Source organism: Poecilia reticulata, chromosome 2 (assembly GCF_904066995.2).
Source record: "Poecilia reticulata chromosome 2, P_reticulata-male-v2, whole genome shotgun sequence".
NCBI lineage: Eukaryota > Metazoa > Chordata > Actinopteri > Cyprinodontiformes > Poeciliidae > Poecilia > Poecilia reticulata.
Genome location: NC_088831.1, coordinates 26606117 through 26624274, shown reverse-complemented (window position 1 = coordinate 26624274; position 18158 = coordinate 26606117). Strand labels below are relative to the sequence as shown.

The 18158-nt window shown below is 38.0% G+C and overlaps 1 protein-coding gene across 2 annotated transcripts in view; it reads left to right on the top strand.

Annotated features, from left to right (window-relative positions):
• st6gal2a (ST6 beta-galactosamide alpha-2,6-sialyltranferase 2a) overlaps positions 1 to 18158 on the top strand; it is a 68469-nt gene that overhangs the window by 10880 nt on the left and 39431 nt on the right. The window contains exon 2 of one of the 2 annotated variants that reach the window (XM_081602035.1): positions 16587 to 16681. The exons of the other annotated variant lie outside the window; for it this stretch is intronic. Coding sequence (XP_081458161.1) covers positions 16587 to 16681 — 95 coding nt within the window. The remainder of the gene's footprint in view (positions 1 to 16586; positions 16682 to 18158) is intronic. 2 annotated transcript variants of the gene reach the window in all.

The window sequence follows — 18158 nt, the reverse complement described above, 5'->3', positions numbered from 1 at the left end:
GAAAGTAACGGAGCTACTTGATTATGCTGTAAAATGGCACTATGCGACTAGAAAACACATAATACTGGCCCTTTAAGTGCAAATATCACAGCAATTAACCTATAACAACGCTACGTAATGACCTGAAACATTATGCAGATTTACCGTCTGCCCTTCACTTGCGTTAGTATGCAGAATATTTGGAGTTCAGCTATTTAGGAACTCAAAACTACAAAAAGATTTTAATGTTCATCTCTTGGTGGTCAGGTGATCATTACGTATTGAGGGGGAAAAAACAAGAGAAGTCACAATAAACCACGGCATACTCTGCCACTTCTCTGTAGCAAGTTTTACACCTTCCATCTCCATTTAACCTGTTGTGTGCATAATTGGAGCAGATCATAAATAACCATTGTGTTTAAACCCATGTAAAATGTTATTAGATGGGAAATGATGTGGAAACATTTTTAGCAGAGCATCTGAATAAATGATTTAATTTGTCTTTTTGACAAGGTAAACCTGGATACTAAGAGATCCTGCCACAGAAGGACAAACTATGCAATTTATTTTCAATAAGCGTCAAATTGCTAAGTGGTAGAGCAGCCGCACCGTATTCCCTGGTTTGATTCCAGACCGTTGATCATTTTCTGCAGGTTTTCTCCTTCTCTCACTGCTATTCTTCACACTACTAATGAACAAAGGCCAAAAGTGAAACCAAAAACATTAAAATAAAGAACAAGGTGAATGTATGGGTGTCTGTTTAAATTCCAAACTGATTTGGAAAAACATTTGGTTAAAATCAAACTTTCTAATCCATAAGCTAATGAGGCAAACAACCTTTGTAGGTTGTTTGCTGCATTAGGTTTTTTTTCATCATAATTTCAGTTTCATCTTTAAGTGCAAGTGTTTGTCTCACTAATCGAATTACTCATAATCACACACGTTTGGCAGCTGTACGTCCCACGGAGACTGTGGTGGATAATACGTTCAACCTGACAACTTTGTTAGAGAATAATTGGTAAGTAAGTGCATTTTAGTCTTTTGAGGTCATTTGAAATGTTCATCATTGTGGCAAATGGTTTGCGTTATAAAGATGTGACAATGATGCCAAAGACACGCCAATTGTATCAAATTCATATTGTCTTTAAAGTGAAAACCTTTCAAAATATGTATTTTTTTTCACTGTTTTATATCTTTTGCATTTTTATCCTGTTGCTTCTAACATATTGAGGTGTTCATGAATCTTCATCACAATGTAATTACAACCAGAAAATGCCACAAATGAACAACTATAACGTCTCTAATTGGCGTTTTTTTTTTTTTTTCCAGAAATAGCACTTTTGTTTTATATGCAGTCTGACAATAACAGATCAGACAAATAGCAGCATTTTCTGTTATTTATTGAGGATGTACAACCAATTAAAACTTGCATTTAGAGTATAATGGCATGTTCTGTTTTTGATTGAAAAATAAGCTGCAAAAGTAAAACCCACCAACTCTCTCTACGCAGAAACGCACAGTAAAATTTATATTTAGCGTTCGTTACATATATTTTAGAAAGCTAGAAATAGAAAAGGTAATAATAGTAACAAAATTATTAAAAGAATTGAAACAATACCGATCAGTCCCAAACAGGCTAGGACCGCCTCTGATCATATTGGCATATTGAATGACATTTTACTGTTTTAATCTAGGAGATGTCCACATTAAAAACATTTTTTAAGAAGCTGGAAGCAGTGAATGTTTGCTGAGCTGCAGGGATGCTGCTGTTCATATAAAGCAGAACATTCTATACCAATTGCTTGGTGTCTATGCTTCTATGTGGAAAACCTCTTTGTGTTGACATCTCTGCCATTTACACAAGTGGAAATGGAAAATGGAAACCTCTGTTGATGTAAATTGTAAGTCTCTGCAAGTTGGTGTCGGATCACACTGCACACCTGACTCCTTATATTTCTTGCTTCTGTTCCATTTTACTTCTGGAAAAACCTAAAATGCATACGTTTCATTGTATTTATTGCTGTCTGTTTATCTTTTTCTCTTTTGGTTTTTTTTTTGCCCCTGCTGTGTTTTTGCATGCTTGCAGCCATGCATTTGCAAGCCCAAATGTGCATGATTGGCAGCCACTTGGATGGCTGGAATGAGCTACATCGCCTGCAGTGTATTCTCACCTCCTCATGCTAGGTGTCTGTGGCGAGGAGATGGCTGATCCGCTGCTGGTAGTAAGTCACATTCGCATAGAAAAATCTGGCCGGTCGTGCGGTAGTAGAGCGACTGCACAGATTTTCTGTCACTGCAACATTGGATGGAGCAGGAAATTCTGTTCTTTGCCCGGGTATGGTTTGGTATTAAAATACTTTAGAGCAAATGTGCACAAATGTATTCAGTGGTGCGGTGTGTGCACTTATATCCACATGCACGTCGCTGCAGTCGAATGTAGGTCACATCACAGGGAAGACGTGGGGGGTGGAGGGAGGAAAGAAGGTGAGCTGTGGAAGTGATGGGAGGAGAAAGTCTTTCATTATGTCATTATGTAGGAGCAGTTGTAGGATTAGGGTAGGATGTATAAGGAAGCTTAAAGACTGGAATTTTAAGCCTCTTCTTTGGAGGTAAGAAGTAATAACTTCCAGTTATTCGAGATGCTGTATAGAAAAAGATGTAATCGCACCACACTCTTTCAGAAAATTGGTTACGTTTTTGTTTTTTTTATAACGACAAGAAACCTTTTTCTCTTTGACGTTGTCCTGTCTGCACTTCCTCATTTGTCTGTGCTTTTGTTAGTTTCTGCCTAATGGCTGTTTCTAACAGCAGCACTTTGGGGTTTGAAGATGTAATGAAGTGCAGCGGAGCCTTTGGAGAGCTCAGATGCTGCCAGCATAATTACACAGGGTGAAGTCTGCTCTCCCACATGGTAATAACCTTGTTGCCTCCAGAGGCTAAAGCAGGGTGGACATGTACCCGGGGCTTTAAAAAGAGGAAGAGAGGGGGGAAAATGCAAGTCATTTACATTTGAGATGCTCTCTGCTTATGTATGCTCATTTTGTTAGTTTTTTGGTTTTAAACTTTAAGATACTTCTGTTACTTGAAGGCTAAGATTTATTTTTAATTTTTTTTACCTTTATTCCGAGGTTTACCTGGGATACTTGTAAGATTAAAATCATGAGCTCTTTCTAGTTCTTTGCCAAAGAACTGATATGTTTAAAAATGTAAACCTCTTTCTCCCTCATCCATCTGCTGTTTTCTTTAATCTTCATGATAATTTTTGTTCATTAATGTTCCCTAATAAACCGTTGAGGCCTTCGCAGTGCAGTTGGAAATTACACTGAAAGTAAATTACACATTTTTGGACTCTATTCGTTTATTCACTCGATGAATTCTGAAGGCACTTGGTTTTTACTAGATTTTAATTGCCACATTCGTTCATGTTTCTTTTTGTAAAGCTTTTTTAAAATAATACTTTTCCTGCTTCTTCACTGTTATGGCCTGTATTTGTGTTGGTTTATCACATAAACACCAAAAACTACTTTCACAATATAAAAAAAAAAAATGAAGTAAACACTTTTGAGAGGCACGTTAAACCCAGAACATTTTAGAAGCAGCCAGGAGATGTGGGCTACATCGATTTCTCTCGTCCTCATACAAAGCGGTCCATGTGTTTAAAATTAAACTCTGTATAGCTCCTTCACAGCTTTGCACTTTAATGTCTCACACAGAGATTAATTTGGGGCTTCTTCAGTCCGTGCAGCAGATAAAGAGAAAAAAAAAATCCTGTTAAACCAAGACTTTATTGAAACTCAGCTTGAAAATCTCATCTCACTGATTGGAGGGAAGTGTGAACTCGAACGTGCAGATCAGTTTGTTCATTTTTTCATAAACAACAATCCGATAATAAGGAATGAAAAAGACAGGAGTTGTTCTGAAATCGGGTATCGACCAATCCAGTTAATTATTTTGCGTAGTTGCATATTAACTACAATAACGCTTAGATTATTGTTGGGGGGGGGGAAACCAAATCTGTTCCAGGAAGAAAATGAGACGAGACCCGGAAACATGTATTTTATGTGCGTTAGTCATTAGTTTTTAAGCAAATGTTTTCCAGGTTGAAAGCAAAGAATGCCACAGTCAGAGAGGGGAGCAGACACTTCTTATTTTTGTTTATCTGTGGTGCGATGGCACCGGAGACTGTGCTGTCTGACAGAAGCACTCTGAGCCAGAGAAAATCAAAAACAAGCACGATCACAGTGACCCAACTTCAAAGTGTTATGCTTGTCACCCTCAGATCTGAAACACCAAGTCAGTCTACCACAGAACCATTTTGCAGAGCTGCAGAAGCTTAATGTTGCTCTAAAAATAAATCGCGCAGCCTGTATTTCTTATTGAGCTTCAAGTTATTTTTTCAAAGTGCTGAAGATCATGATCACTCACTTGTACGCAAACTGTATTTATATTGGGTACTACTAACTTTCGGTAACACCATCCCTTTACTTGTTTGGCCTCTGAAAAGGTGTTTGTGCTCTTTATGCTAGAGTTACTGGAACACAAATGTGGTTGTGCATGCAACTGTAAACCAACCCATCTTACCGTAATAGGAACCTTTAGCTTTTCTATACGGTTTGGTTTCATAGCTCATATTTTCCTCCTGGCAGTTCTACAAGTATCACTAACTAGAGAATAGCACTTTGCAATCTTTCTGCAATGTTAGCAGGAGGAAGCATGACGTGCTGGTGGACAGCTGTGCTCAGTTTGGACCAGCACCCTCTTGGTCCAAAGGGTTCCTACGTTAGATGCTCTGGGTCAAGCTTGGTAAACAAGTGCAATGCAACACAATGTGGTAAAGCGACTAGAATAAAGAGTTCAGTTTCTACATTTATCTATGCAACAAACCTGCTGTAAAAATGAAGCAAGTAGCACAGAAGGGAATCAAGTGTGGCGAGGAGACTGCAGTTCTGTTCTCTTGTACCTTTTTGAATGTAGAACCCGGTGCAAAACCTTCAACTATCTGTCAAGCAGCTTCTCACTTCACCTTACTGGGAGCCCGTTGGGAACGACCAAGAATTTGATTTCTGATGTACTCAGACAGCACATCTTTAGAGCCATTTCTGAGGAACCGTAGCCCGGCAGTTGAAATGAAGGGCTTGTCTGAGCCTCTGACTTATCTGAAATCTGCGTTGTTTAAAATCAGGATGAGAGCCATTGTTTACAGGCAGGAATAAACTGAGAAGTTTTTTTTTTCTTTGACATTTCACCATGAAAAAAGGGGGGAAAAAAACGCTACCAATTTTAGATTCAGCCCATTTAAATCGTACTGCCTGTACTGTTTGAATAATTGACCAATAAAACTTAAGCTTCTGGACCCCTAAAGAGCTGCAAATGTAGAAACTGTCATTGTATGAAAGCAGCTCTGCTTCATGAGTGCAATTTATACTAATCATAAGCAGGAAAGCATGCCTTAGTAATTATCTCTAATTATGCTTATGTGAGTAGATTTAACATGTAACATTTCAGTAAATATTGTTTATGCACCACGACCTTTTGTTAATGTGATATTGGGCTGCAAAATCTTAAACAAAAAAAAAAAACCCAGTTGATTACCAGTTTCAATTATTGCATATTTTCTACCTCTTTTCTTTTTTTTATAACATTATTCCTACTTCAAACTATTGGATCTTGTCCACTAAAAATACACATCAATTGTGCAATGTTGCAATTGAGGTTGCAATACTCCTTCACCATATTGTGGTTCTTCTCATTGGAGTACTTCCTGCTTACAGTCACAGATGTGTACTTGAATTCAATTGAGTCTTGCATTGCAAAAAAAAAAAAAAAAGACGAAGTACAGTGAGCGGGAAATTTTTTGAAGAATTTTCAAAAGAACCGAACAGAAAACGTTTTTATTTAGGGAAGTTGGAAGCTTTTGTTAGTGAAGTCAGCTTAACAGTGAGTGAATAGGCTGTTGGTGAAAGCCTGAAGTCATTTCATGCAGCCTTCATTTAGAGAAAAAAACTCTGTGGCTATTACTATAAATCTAATAAAAAAAACAAAAAAAAAACAGTTGTAATAAACTGTTAACATTCTCTTTGAGAGTCCCAAACCTTGAGGCTGATTCAGGTAAAAAGTCCAAGTCAAGTCTGAAAATGATCTAATAACCTTTTTACAAAAATCTAGTTGTGCTTCAGTCAAACGGTTCAGAGTTGAATTGGTGTGACTTTTTTGATTATCACTTTAAAAAGCTGTTATGAAGCAAACAAATTCAGCTCCAAAGTGTGATTTTGGCTGTGTCAACCTGGGAAAAAAATCCTTACTCAGCCCATAAATAGCCTTGATTCCCAGTTGGAATTGTGCACACACCCACTCAGCCATTTTCTACCATCTTGATGCTCCTCGCTGGAAAACCCAGCAATGAGAAGCCCAGACTGTAGTTGCATTTATACCAGCTGGCCAGGAATTTCTGTCTGAGATCAAACTTTTGCTTTACTCTTTAAAACTTTTGTCTGCAGTAGTACGAAGGACTGAAGATCCAAAAAATTAAGATTTAATGCTTCTAAACGACTACATATACCATAAATGCCACATAAGGTTTCTTTAGATCTAATACAAGTAACTTGGATGTGTTAAAGAATTGTTACAAACACATAAAGGATAGGCAAATAAACCACAGAAAACTAAGAACATCTAATAAAATATCAGAAATCAGTGATTTGGACAAAAGCACAAAAGAGGCCTGGCTGACAAACAAAAATAAATTATTCTTTTAGGTGCAGCCATATCGGGGGAATTTTTCTTCCATAAGTTGAGAGCACACACCTTCATTCTGTAAGCAGGATTTCATGTCTTATGTTCTCAAAACTTTTAAGAATTGTGCTCACATTCTCAGTTTTTGTGAGAATTGTGCTTACATTCTCACAAAAACTTTTAGTAATTGTGCTTACATTCTTCACTGGCACACCCCAGTATGGCTTAAGTCACACTGGGTGTGCCAGTATGACTTCACACTAGCAAACAGTGAATATTTGAAAGAGAGCAGAAGTTTTTAGAACAAGCATTGAAATCCTGCTTTCAGATTGGAAATGCGTGATCTCGACTTATGGCAGTAAAAGTCCCCCGTAGATTTTTCTGGTTTGGTGGCTTCACTACAGCACTAATAGTCTCAAAGAAATTTGTGGTGATTTTTTTTTTTTTTTTTTAAGGCAAATCTATTGGTAGTACTGTGCAGCAAGCAGCATACCACAAGATATTTGCTCGTGCTATTGGGAAGGTTATCTAAGAGCGATAGAAATGTTAATATATAACCTATTTATTTAATAGAACAATTGGCTTGATTGGTTGAATAAACAAACCATGCGCACAACAGGAAGGGATGTTTGGGATACTGCTGGTTTCTGATGATGTTTTGTAACAGATGTCACCAATTAAACGGAGTGGAACAATACATGGGGAACTGCTGTGTATTCTCTGCAGTAATGAAGCAGGAAACACGTGTATACACAAAAAATTGAGATGAAGATTAAAAAAATTGACTAAGATGGAAATGACACAAAAAGTGACTGAAATAAGTTAAGGTATAAAAAGAGGCAAAAAAGAGACTTGACTGTAGAAATAAATACAGGACTTGTGATTTTTGGCATGGCGATATTACTGACTTTGTTTTTGTCTTATTGGGTTTGTTTGCTAAATGTAACAACATAACATTGCTTCAAGGTGGAACAATTAAAGACCATTTTTGTTAGTTTTTCTTTCACATAGCACACAGATGTGTAAGGACTTAGTATTTTATGAGAATATCTTCTGGTTCAGATTTGATTTTAAACGATGCTATTTTTGAAGTGTAATGTGCAGAAAAAGTGAGGAATTGCTGCTGGTTTTGTAGAAAAACGTTTTTTGTTTTTTTTTAATTTTCGTCTAACTTGCACTTTTATGTAAGTTTATTTTAATGCAAGTGTAATTATTTCTAGCCATATCCCTCTAACCACACAGTGTGATTTATTAATAATTATTTCCTTGTTGAGATGAAAGCCTGTGAGCAATCCCCAGCTTTCTCTTTTTATCTTCCGTCAATGCCAAATCGTTGTACTTTTTTTTCTTTTCTCTCTTTTTTTTGTGACGAAACTCAAACTTCAGCACAGAACTTGTCTGATAAATTTTTCAAAGTGGCTTCGATTAAAGTATTCAGAACATGGGCTTTCTCCCACTGGTTTCTCAGCAGGGCAGCATGAAGGGAATTTTCTTTGATATTGTGAACGGCTATAAGCTTCAGGGTCCGTACTTACATGGCTATCAAATTGCAGCTGAGGTTCACTGCAATGAGAATATTACAGGAGGCCGAAGCAGAACATGCTGGGACTTGGTGCCACGGTTTAAAGCAAGCCATTCTGTTGGAGTACATCATCAGTTCTTTTAAAACGCCACGAGATGTGAATCATCATCTTTCAACAGAAAAATGATTCAAATTTACACAGGCGGATAAACATAAAAAAAATAAAATAAAATCACCATTCTTCCGTTACTGTCTGTGCGCTGACCTAAATGTCATAGAGAACTGAGGAGAGCATAAGAGGATCCCGGACTCTGGATAATTTGACAAGATTGTGCAAAGGGGAACGGTAAAGTGCTTCTCTCCGTAAGATTCAAATGATTAATTTATACATTAAGGCATTTTACACATCTTCCTTAAGAGTGCTGTTAAGTCTTTTTCTTTTTTTGCCATATATTAATGGAAATTGCAGAAGTTTAAAGAATGACAATCACTCACTGCAGATATCCAATTTTGTTTTGTGGGTTTAAAAACACCCTAGACATCACAAATCCAATTTTTGTTCAAAATTATTCAGATGGTTGAAAAAGCTTGTTGATGGTTTGGGTTGTCTCGACAAAGTTGTTCAGGAAAAAAGAATACCACAATGAAATGCTGGTCTAATTTTAAGCTGCAAACAAACAAACAAACAAAAAAAAAACAATAAGTGAATGTTTTTTATTTTTTGACTATTGCTAATAATTTTGCTTTTTGACAAAAAAAATGTCTTTGAAAGTGCCTTCCAGTAGCTGTAGATTACCTCCCAGTTGGTTCAGTGCAGCAGTCCATCTGGTGCGTCAGGTTAATTAGTTGGTGCATAGACATGAAATGAGTAAGCGAGTAAGTAAACATAGACTAAAAACAATATTATGGGCCAGATGTCAGAATGCTGCCTGTGTTGACAAAACAAGCCATTATCTCTTCAAGGATGAGCATTTTGTCATGTTAAAAGGAACATGTACGTATTTTAGCATTTTTGGAATGACTCCTAACAAACATTTAATTATCTTGCCAGTGTTGCCTGACAACTGCAACCTCGTAGCGCTTTTAGGGATGAACACTGTCGATGCATCTGTGTTCCGGAGACTCTAGCGTCAGTCTGTCAGCCAATATTTCAGTGCAGCGTTATTTAAAGCCAGTAGCAGAAAAAGAAATGAGGCTAACAGGGATGTGCAGTCCCCAAACACTGAAGATGCATGAGGCAGCCTCATAAATTTTGGCTAGAAAAATGCGTGTTTGCAGTTTCTTTTTTTTTTTTGTGCAAACAACCACAGAAAGTTTTGGTCATTAAAATCCCTTTGGGTAAGGGGAATTCAGGACGAAAGCACTGAGATGGAAAGAGTGTGGAGGACAAAATCTTGCTACCATGCCGCATAGATGCGCCTCAGTCACAGTCAAACCTCACGTCATCTGTAAGGGCCTTTGTGATTTACCAAAAAACCTGCCTGAAACCCAGCTACACCGCAACTACTCCCTAATCAACGATCAAGCATCAACCAGACTAGGCATTAAAACATGAATGGATGTGGTGATTGTCAGTTTATTTAATCAATAGTGAAATGTCGCAGTGAGCTGGAAGGAAGGAAATGTGCAAAGACAAGAGATCAGATTGCAATAGTTTCCATAGAGATAAATGGAAATCCTGACCCTGTAATCTATAATTTTCTGAATGGTTCATACAAGCACAGTCATGCCACTGGCAAGTTACGCAATACTTGTGCACGGTTTGCTGTGGAATAAAATCTCCACAGTTATTTGATTATCATTTATTTATTGCAAACAGAGCTGGTGAGTGCTACATTGTTGATGGATGTAAAACTTTGTAGTTTGTTTGTAAAAAAAAAAAAAAAAAAAAAAAAAGAGGCTTGAACTAATCAATCAAATTTGATTTGTATAGCACAGGGGTGCTTAATACGTAGATTGCGATCGACCGGTTTTGAGTCGATCTCGACAGTAGACCAGTGGTGGGAAGTAACGAAGTACAAGTACTTCGTTACTGTAAGTAACGAAGTACAAGTACTTCGTTACTGTACTTAAGTACAGTTTTCGTGTATCTGTACTTTACTTAAGTAGATTTAATAATGGGGACTTTCTACTTTTACTCCACTACATTTTACAGTAAGTATCTGTACTTTCTACTTCACTACATTTCTACAAAAGTGTCGCGTTACTCGTTACATCCAAGTCGCGTTGCTCTTCCGTTAAAATGTGAAGTTCAGGGACTTAAGGTGGCGCCGTAAAATCCGAGCAATAACGTGACTTAGTGTCTGTTGTCACCCATCGCCTCCACCTTTACTCGCACTCGGAGCTCCAGACATGCGCAGTGGTTTCCTCTGAGCGGGAGGAGATGTTTGTCTATAATATAATAGCGCTGCATAAATTGATATGGCGACATGTAAAATTAGCAGCGCTTCGCTTTCACAGACAGTGATACTTCGTCCAACTTTTAGCGTCACTTGGAAGGAAAGCTTAAAGAAAGGTAAGATCTGTGCTAGCAAAGCTAGCTGTACTGACTGAGACACATGTTGCATCTGATGGAAAAAAAGTTGTCACTCATGCGCTGAATTATTGTGTGGAGGTGTTGACTGAGGTGTTGCATATATGGGACAACGCTGTGACCAAAGTCTGCAATATAGTAATATGACATTCAGGAACGATCCGATTCTTCTGGACGGATCTTTACTAAGTCCTAAGGACTGAAGCCTCACTGAGAGCCGTTCTTTGTTCTTGTGTACACTGCGGTAGCTATATATATATATATATATATATATATATATATACACAAAAATGCTCACTTTGAATCTTAAAATTCAGATTCTGGATATTTTAATATTCTTCATAGACTTCATAGAGGTTCATTTTATTCTTATTGTTGTCCGGAAACAGCTGTGTGTATTTCTGCATCTGCCTGAGTTTATTATTCTTTTGAATGTCACCTCTAAGCTTATTAAGATAATTGAACCAACAAGGTGACAAACTGCTATTGTTTTTGGAAGAATCATTAGCCTGGCATCTCTAGCCACTCACAACAATGCTCATTTAAATGTTTATCTTTTGTCCAATTTTGCCACCGATTACCACTGAGTAGGTATTACTTTAATTACACTGTTCAGGCAAAGGTTTTATTGGCTTATTTTTCTTAAAACCAGAAATATCCATTTACTAAAACATATTGTGTATAGCTAAATTAATCCATGACTGGATTAAATGTCTGAGAAATGTCTGTCATCACTAGACGTGCGATAACTTGTCCGTCTCTCGACTGGAACTCCCTTTCTTTGAGGGTTTTCTCCTAACGATCCTCCTGAGGACACCCTGATGGCTCTGCGCATTTCAGCTTAGAGAAACGCAGGAAAACTGAGATAATGTATTTTCCAGCTGACATTAGTTCATTTAAATCATTTTGCTGATGCGGTGTGTAGGAAAACGGAGCCAACCACAGAAATCTTGGAGACATCTGCAGTAATCTACGTACACTGATGTTCAAATAGCCTTTGGAGGTTTTAGCTTTTTACCACTTTTTTTTTTTTTTTTTTTACCAAAAAACACAATTTCATGTTAGTGGGTCAACACAAAAAAATTACACATTTAAATTATTGTAAAAAATCTTTGAGAAATTTGTGTAACATTTTAGAGCCACATTTTGCAGCTAGAACTCTGCACCAGCTTTGTACATCTGGAGACTGAAACTTTAGCCTATTCTCTGTAAAATAGCCCATGTTGACAACTTCCGTCATTCTGGGTGAAGACTGTCTGAGAAGAGCAGGTTTTCAGGTCTGTGGAATATTTGCAGTTGTATTCAGGTTCAGACTTTGAGTCATTTTAACATACCTAAATATGCCTGGATCTGTTGAGCCTCTTAATGTGTTTGCCTAGAAATAGGTTTTCTTAGAGGATTGTTCTGTATTTGGCCTCACCCATCATCCCAACACTCTCAAACAACCCCTCTGTTACTGCTTAAGAAAAGCCTCCACATAGTATGTGGAGGCAAACTGAACAAGACTTCTTATGTCTTTCCTTTAACAATCGGTTCCCTATGAAGGCCAGATTGTGTAGTGCGAGTCTACATAGGTGTCCTGTCAGCTGATTCTCCCACCTGAGCTGTGCGTCTCTGTAGCTACTCTAAAGTTACCCTAGGGCAACCCTTGGACGCTTCTCTCATCAGTGCTTTCCGTGTTTGCGTTGTTAGAGATGGATGGCCATGTTTTTGGTTTGTTTGCAGTTGTGCAACACTCTTTTGCCGTTTTCGCACTACAAGGAACGGAACGGAACGGCACGGCACAGGTTCAAAGTAGGGCCGACCGTGTTTGCATTAGAACTTCCGACCCGGTTCCACCCGGCTCCTTGGAACCACAAGAGCTGTGGTTCCTATCGATCGGGCCGGCCAAGTGGGGCTGCTTAGAATCAGCAGCTGATTGGTTTAGAGTCAGCCGTTGGTTATTTTGCAGTCGGACATTGATCGGGTCTAGCTGGCTCTCACTAAACTGTTCTTATTGTATTTTGTAAAGAGTGCTCTTTTTATTTAATATTTTTATTATTATTTTTAATTTGCAATGAATTCCTCTCAATATTCTGCTGTTACCCGGCTCCATGATGAGGTAATTTTTTTCCCTCCGCTTACTCGCTGATGAATGAGTACAGAATGAGCTAGATCAACAAGGAAAGAAAGTTTTCCGCCACATCTCTGAGGAAAAGGCTTCGGCCGGCTACATCATAACCATTGTTTAATTTCAAAAATAATGACGTCAGGTACAGCTTTGATGCCGCCCTCATTTATATGTAAACACAACAGGGCTGCAGTACGGGTGGAACCGGACAGAAGCATGCCGTTCCATTTCACTCCTTGCCCGGACGTTCCGTTCCATTCCTTGCCCGGCGAAAGCGGCTTTTTAGTCCGCAGCACGTTTTTTTTATTTTATTTTTTTTATGCTTATTTGTAAAAAAAACAAAACAAACATGACAAAACACATTTAATTGTTGTTACTCCTATTCATGTATTTCTGTATACCTGAAGTCGTTGTAGGCAGACCACAACTTGCCTAAATGTTTTGACGTGCTTGTTGCTACAGTCTGTCTTGACTGTTGGGTTTTGCCATATTTGTAGTTGGCGTTTCTTTCAGCTTATGCGTCACAGGTGCCATAAAATTCGCAAAGGTGTTTTCTTTATCTGTGTGCCAACAACTTGCACACACCCATCGTTTTTTCTGAGCTACTCGTTTTTTTTTTCCAATCCATTTTCATTTATATTCCAAAAGGCTCCTTTTGATGCTCTTTGTTTCCTGCCAAGTCATTTAGTCAGCGTTTGATGTCTGGCGTCGTCGCTTTTCCGTGCTTTCCGTTTTGTTGTTCCTTTGTGAAGAGCTCACCAGAGTAGCTCGGTCCTCCACCTCCGCCTCTCCATCTGTGCCGCACACGCGTGTTGTTTCACTACAGCAACAGAAACGCACGTCTTGGTCACCATCAGGTGAGGTTGAGCGACCATCGGGCACACGTATGCCTGCACGTCACGCCTTAGGGCGCTTTCTTCTTCAGCGGGGTGCCACGCAGCAGTAATGCATACAGACAGGGCCGTGCAGAGACCACTAAAGGGGCAGGTGCTCAACAACAAAAAAAGGGCCCATCTAACCGCATTCTAGGACAGAATATTAACAGCCTCTCAGCTTTCAGAGTTTAATAAACAACGATAAATTACAAAATTGTGAGATATACAATCAAAGCTAACGAACATCTCCATATAGAGCATAACACTATGCCTATGTAAGATATTTTATTAGTAATTTCTTTCTGCAGGTCTATTTTGTTATAGGAAAGTATTTCAATATTCAAACCAGCAATTTAGCAAGATATGTAAATCAGAGCTGGACCACCAGACATATTTTGTCTTTACAGAATTACACTATTAAAAATATAAACAAGGGCACAATGCAACCTTTCAGTGGACAGTAATCTATAAAAAAAAGAGCTGCCTGTTTGCTGCACTCGCAGTGCAGATGAAGACGGTCCATTCAGGAAAGCAGAGCTGCATCAAACTTTAACGTGGGACTGCAGAAAAAAAGAAAAAATTGAATTGTTAATGCATGCCACCATGAGAAAAGCCTACTGAGTTTTGCTTAAAAAAAACTTTATAAAAAATTTAAATCACACATTTTTGACTCATGAAGTTAACTTTCTTTTTTGAAAACCAAACTGATTCGCGCTTGTCAGAAATCTTTTCATGCTATTCTAAGTTTTTGTTTGTGACTCAAAGTTTTGCTCATTCTCACATGATATCGTGGGCAATCACAACAAAAGATTTCTGATGTGTGCAAATAAATGTTTGTTTGGTAAAAATGAGTTATTTAATTAAAAAAGGTCTTTTAAACAAAACGGTTTTTTTTAAAAGGAGTCATTACAATTCCAAAAGTTTTGATTACAATTAAATTTTACTTAACTGAGGTTAGTTTTTTGTTTCCATTGAATAATTGGGAAACAAATTTAACTTCATACTCTGCGAACCAGATCCTAAATGGTACTTAAAGTCTGGATTTAGTTTTTTTCCCCTTCATTAATGTCACTTTTATTACATTCATTATATCTATCATGGTAATTCAGGGCGAGTTATTTTTAATTCTAAATGAATATCCTTGTTGGACTTTTATTTAAGTGTTATTCTCCTTCAAGATACATTTACCTAATGCTAGAATAAATGAAATGTACGTTATGCAGCAAAGGAAATTAGAAGATCGGACATATATTCATTATGGAGATGATCTGTTTTGGACGGGCGATGTGCCCTTATTGCATAAGCGATACTGAAGAATGACTGATATCATTAACAATACAGGGAAGAAGTTTTTTAGTTATCTAGCTTTGCTAGCAAAGTCGTTAGCTAGCAGCTAGCTAATATCACAACAACAACAGCCTAATGTCTGTATGATAAAAATACTGAATGATAGATAAGAACAGTTTCTCCTCACCTGGCTGTCTCCTCTCGCTCAGTAGTTCTTCAGAGAAAGGCAGACGCAGAGACCTGTCAGTGTCTGTTGTATTTCATTACCTCTCTGCTTAAACCGCGACTCCGAGCTGAAGCAGAAACGATACGTTCAACGTTTTCCGTCATCTGACAAGCAGCAAGTCTACTCCACTTTATTCACCAAAAACGTTTTGGTGAACAGTTAATTCACCAAAAACTGTTCTGTAATCTGGAACGTTCACTACATTGAACTCCAGTTAGCCGCTTTATCTCACTAAGCGAGAGGCAACTGCGTCATGCGTCACGGGCAAAAGGTCAAAAGGTCAAAGGTAACAATAAGACCGACTTATTATGTTGTACAAAAAAAAAAAAAAAACTGACTAATAATTTTAGTACATGTTATCATGTGTCAGAAGAGGACTTGGAAAATAATAATGCCAACAAAAAAAAAAGAAATTGACCAAAAGGGCCCTTGGGGGCAAGGAGCAAAAAGGCCAGGTGCTCAAGCACCCCCAGCACCCCCCTCTGCACGTGCCTGCATACAGATGACATTTGCTTGTTCACAGCACTACTGTAAAGCACCTGTGTGTTTTGTGTGGTTTGTCTTTTTTCCGGTTGTGCGTTTCTCTTCAAAACGATGCTGTTGTTTTCAGTTTGTACATGCTGCCTTTTGCACTTTATCCCCATTTGTTCTATGAAGGTTCAACCTATTATTACTGTCTGATCTGTGCTGAAGGCTTGTTGCCTTAAGGTCAAAGATTGAGCTTTCTGTAAGATTTTCCAAAGCAATATGTTGTGCCAATTTGTTTATTTAGAAAAGGGCATGAACATTTTAACCCAATACAGGTAAAAACCAAGTGAAACCAGATCGTGGTAAACACTCCCTCGTTGCGTGACATTATATATTTTAGTTGGCTAAAATTAGGATTACTAAAGTCACAGATTTGAATTACTGATTACTGTACCTTCAAGCGGTATGAATGATCCACACCTGTGAGAGTGTTTAAGATGCACTTTAAACACGGTTTTATTGTGTGATTTTGAGCAATCAAAATGAATAATTTAAGATATCAGGAAGAGACTTGTGGATCTGTTCAAGCATCATTATTCACAGTACAATGGCTCATGGACTGGGAGAGGAAGAAGACGTTACTCTAAGAATGACAAAAAATAAATAAAATTCTGATAAAACTTTCAAATACATTCTGGGAAAATATCTTGGTTTCTGCGACTTGTAGTTTGGTCTCATGAAACAAAAATCATTTGAAATGTTTGGTATAGTGACCATTATTATATTTGGAGAAAAAAAAGTGAAGCCAGCAGACTAGAATACAATGTAAACTGTGCATTATATTGTGTTGACAGCGTCACGTTGTGTGGATGTTCTTCTGCAAGAGAAACGTCACGAAACTTCGCAGGATTCCTCAAACGTTAATGAAAGAATCAAAGCAACACTCCAGGTATGACTTTTGTTGAGGGAATAAGATGATATAAACCTAAAAAAAGTAGACTTTACATTTAAAACAAGTCATATAGTTTAGAAGGCAATGCTACCGAATAGTAAGGAAATGTATAAACTTCTGCATTTGAAGACTGTTAGGAAAATGTATCTTTAAAAAAACCCATCTCATTATTCTGAAATGGTGCTAATAAAAACAGCTTTGGTAATATAGCTGACCCTAAACAGGAAAAGATCCGCCTGATGTATTTGTCAGACAGCAGGTAAAAAGAAAAAAAGGTTGTCTCTTTATACACCGGTGTGCAAATATCTGCTTTCATCTGTCCGTGCCAGATGTATCTATTCAGCCACAGTCGCATGCATTCGTGCAGATACATGAGCTTGCATGTTTTTCCATCCAGTATTTTTCTTTCTCCCATACTGTTGGAGCTCCCTCTAGCCCACTTGCTCCCCGCTGCTTTCCTGTCTTTGAGTTCAGTGTCAGCAGGATGAGCTTTGGTCTTCTGCATGACCAAAGAGGCCGGGTTACAGGGCCACCTGAGATCACTTCTGCTGCACTCCGCAGGACTCGACAGCTACGGAGACAGGAAGCTGTAATTAGGACTGGAGGAGGCTTAACTCTCATGCTTAGCTCTGCTCCTCTCTACCCCGATCTCTCTCTCGTTCTGTTGACAAAAACGCTCAAGCATTAAGAGACCGAAACTCATAATTGCATGTGGTTGTAGACCACAGATCTGAGGCAATTTAATGCTTCATTTATTCACCTTTGTTGTTGTGTGTTTCACAGAATCCATCCAACGCATTGTACACAAGAGAATTGTCAAAGATGTTAAAAGTGAGCCAGTCAGTTAATGATACTGTTAGTTAGTAATTACTGTGGGACTCACTGCAACAAGGAATAAAAGAAACCGTCACGCTCTGGTTTTGGCATTGTGTTAATAGCGACCTCTGAATCACTGGATCAGTTTGTGCTCCAATAATAACTCACGCGTCGCGTCAAAAGAGGAAACGGAAAATAAATGGTGAGACTTATGTGCATAATCATTCTCTGTGAATTTTCTTAAAATTAAGGAGACTAAGCGGGAATTTTGTCCATTTGGTTCATTTGTCATGAATATATGACCCAGAATTAGATAAATCCGTGATAGAAAATGAATTGTGATCATGGACGTCGTAAAAGCAAATGTGCAATTCGTTATTTAAATATTTGACGTGATGGCAGACTTAACTGACTTTCATTTTTGGTTTATCTACTTTTTCACAAGATGATGAAATCATCTTTTGAAAAGCTCATTCTGTGTTTACCCTTTGAATAAAAAGATTTGGTTGCTTTTTGTTAAATCCAGTTTAACTGGCCTTTTAATATGAAATTGTTTTGGGGACTGATGTATAAATTTCAGGAGTCGGTTTCAGCGGAGCAGACTTAAGCATGCCACGGACAACAAGGGCTGTGTATATCACAGGTGTTAAATAGATTT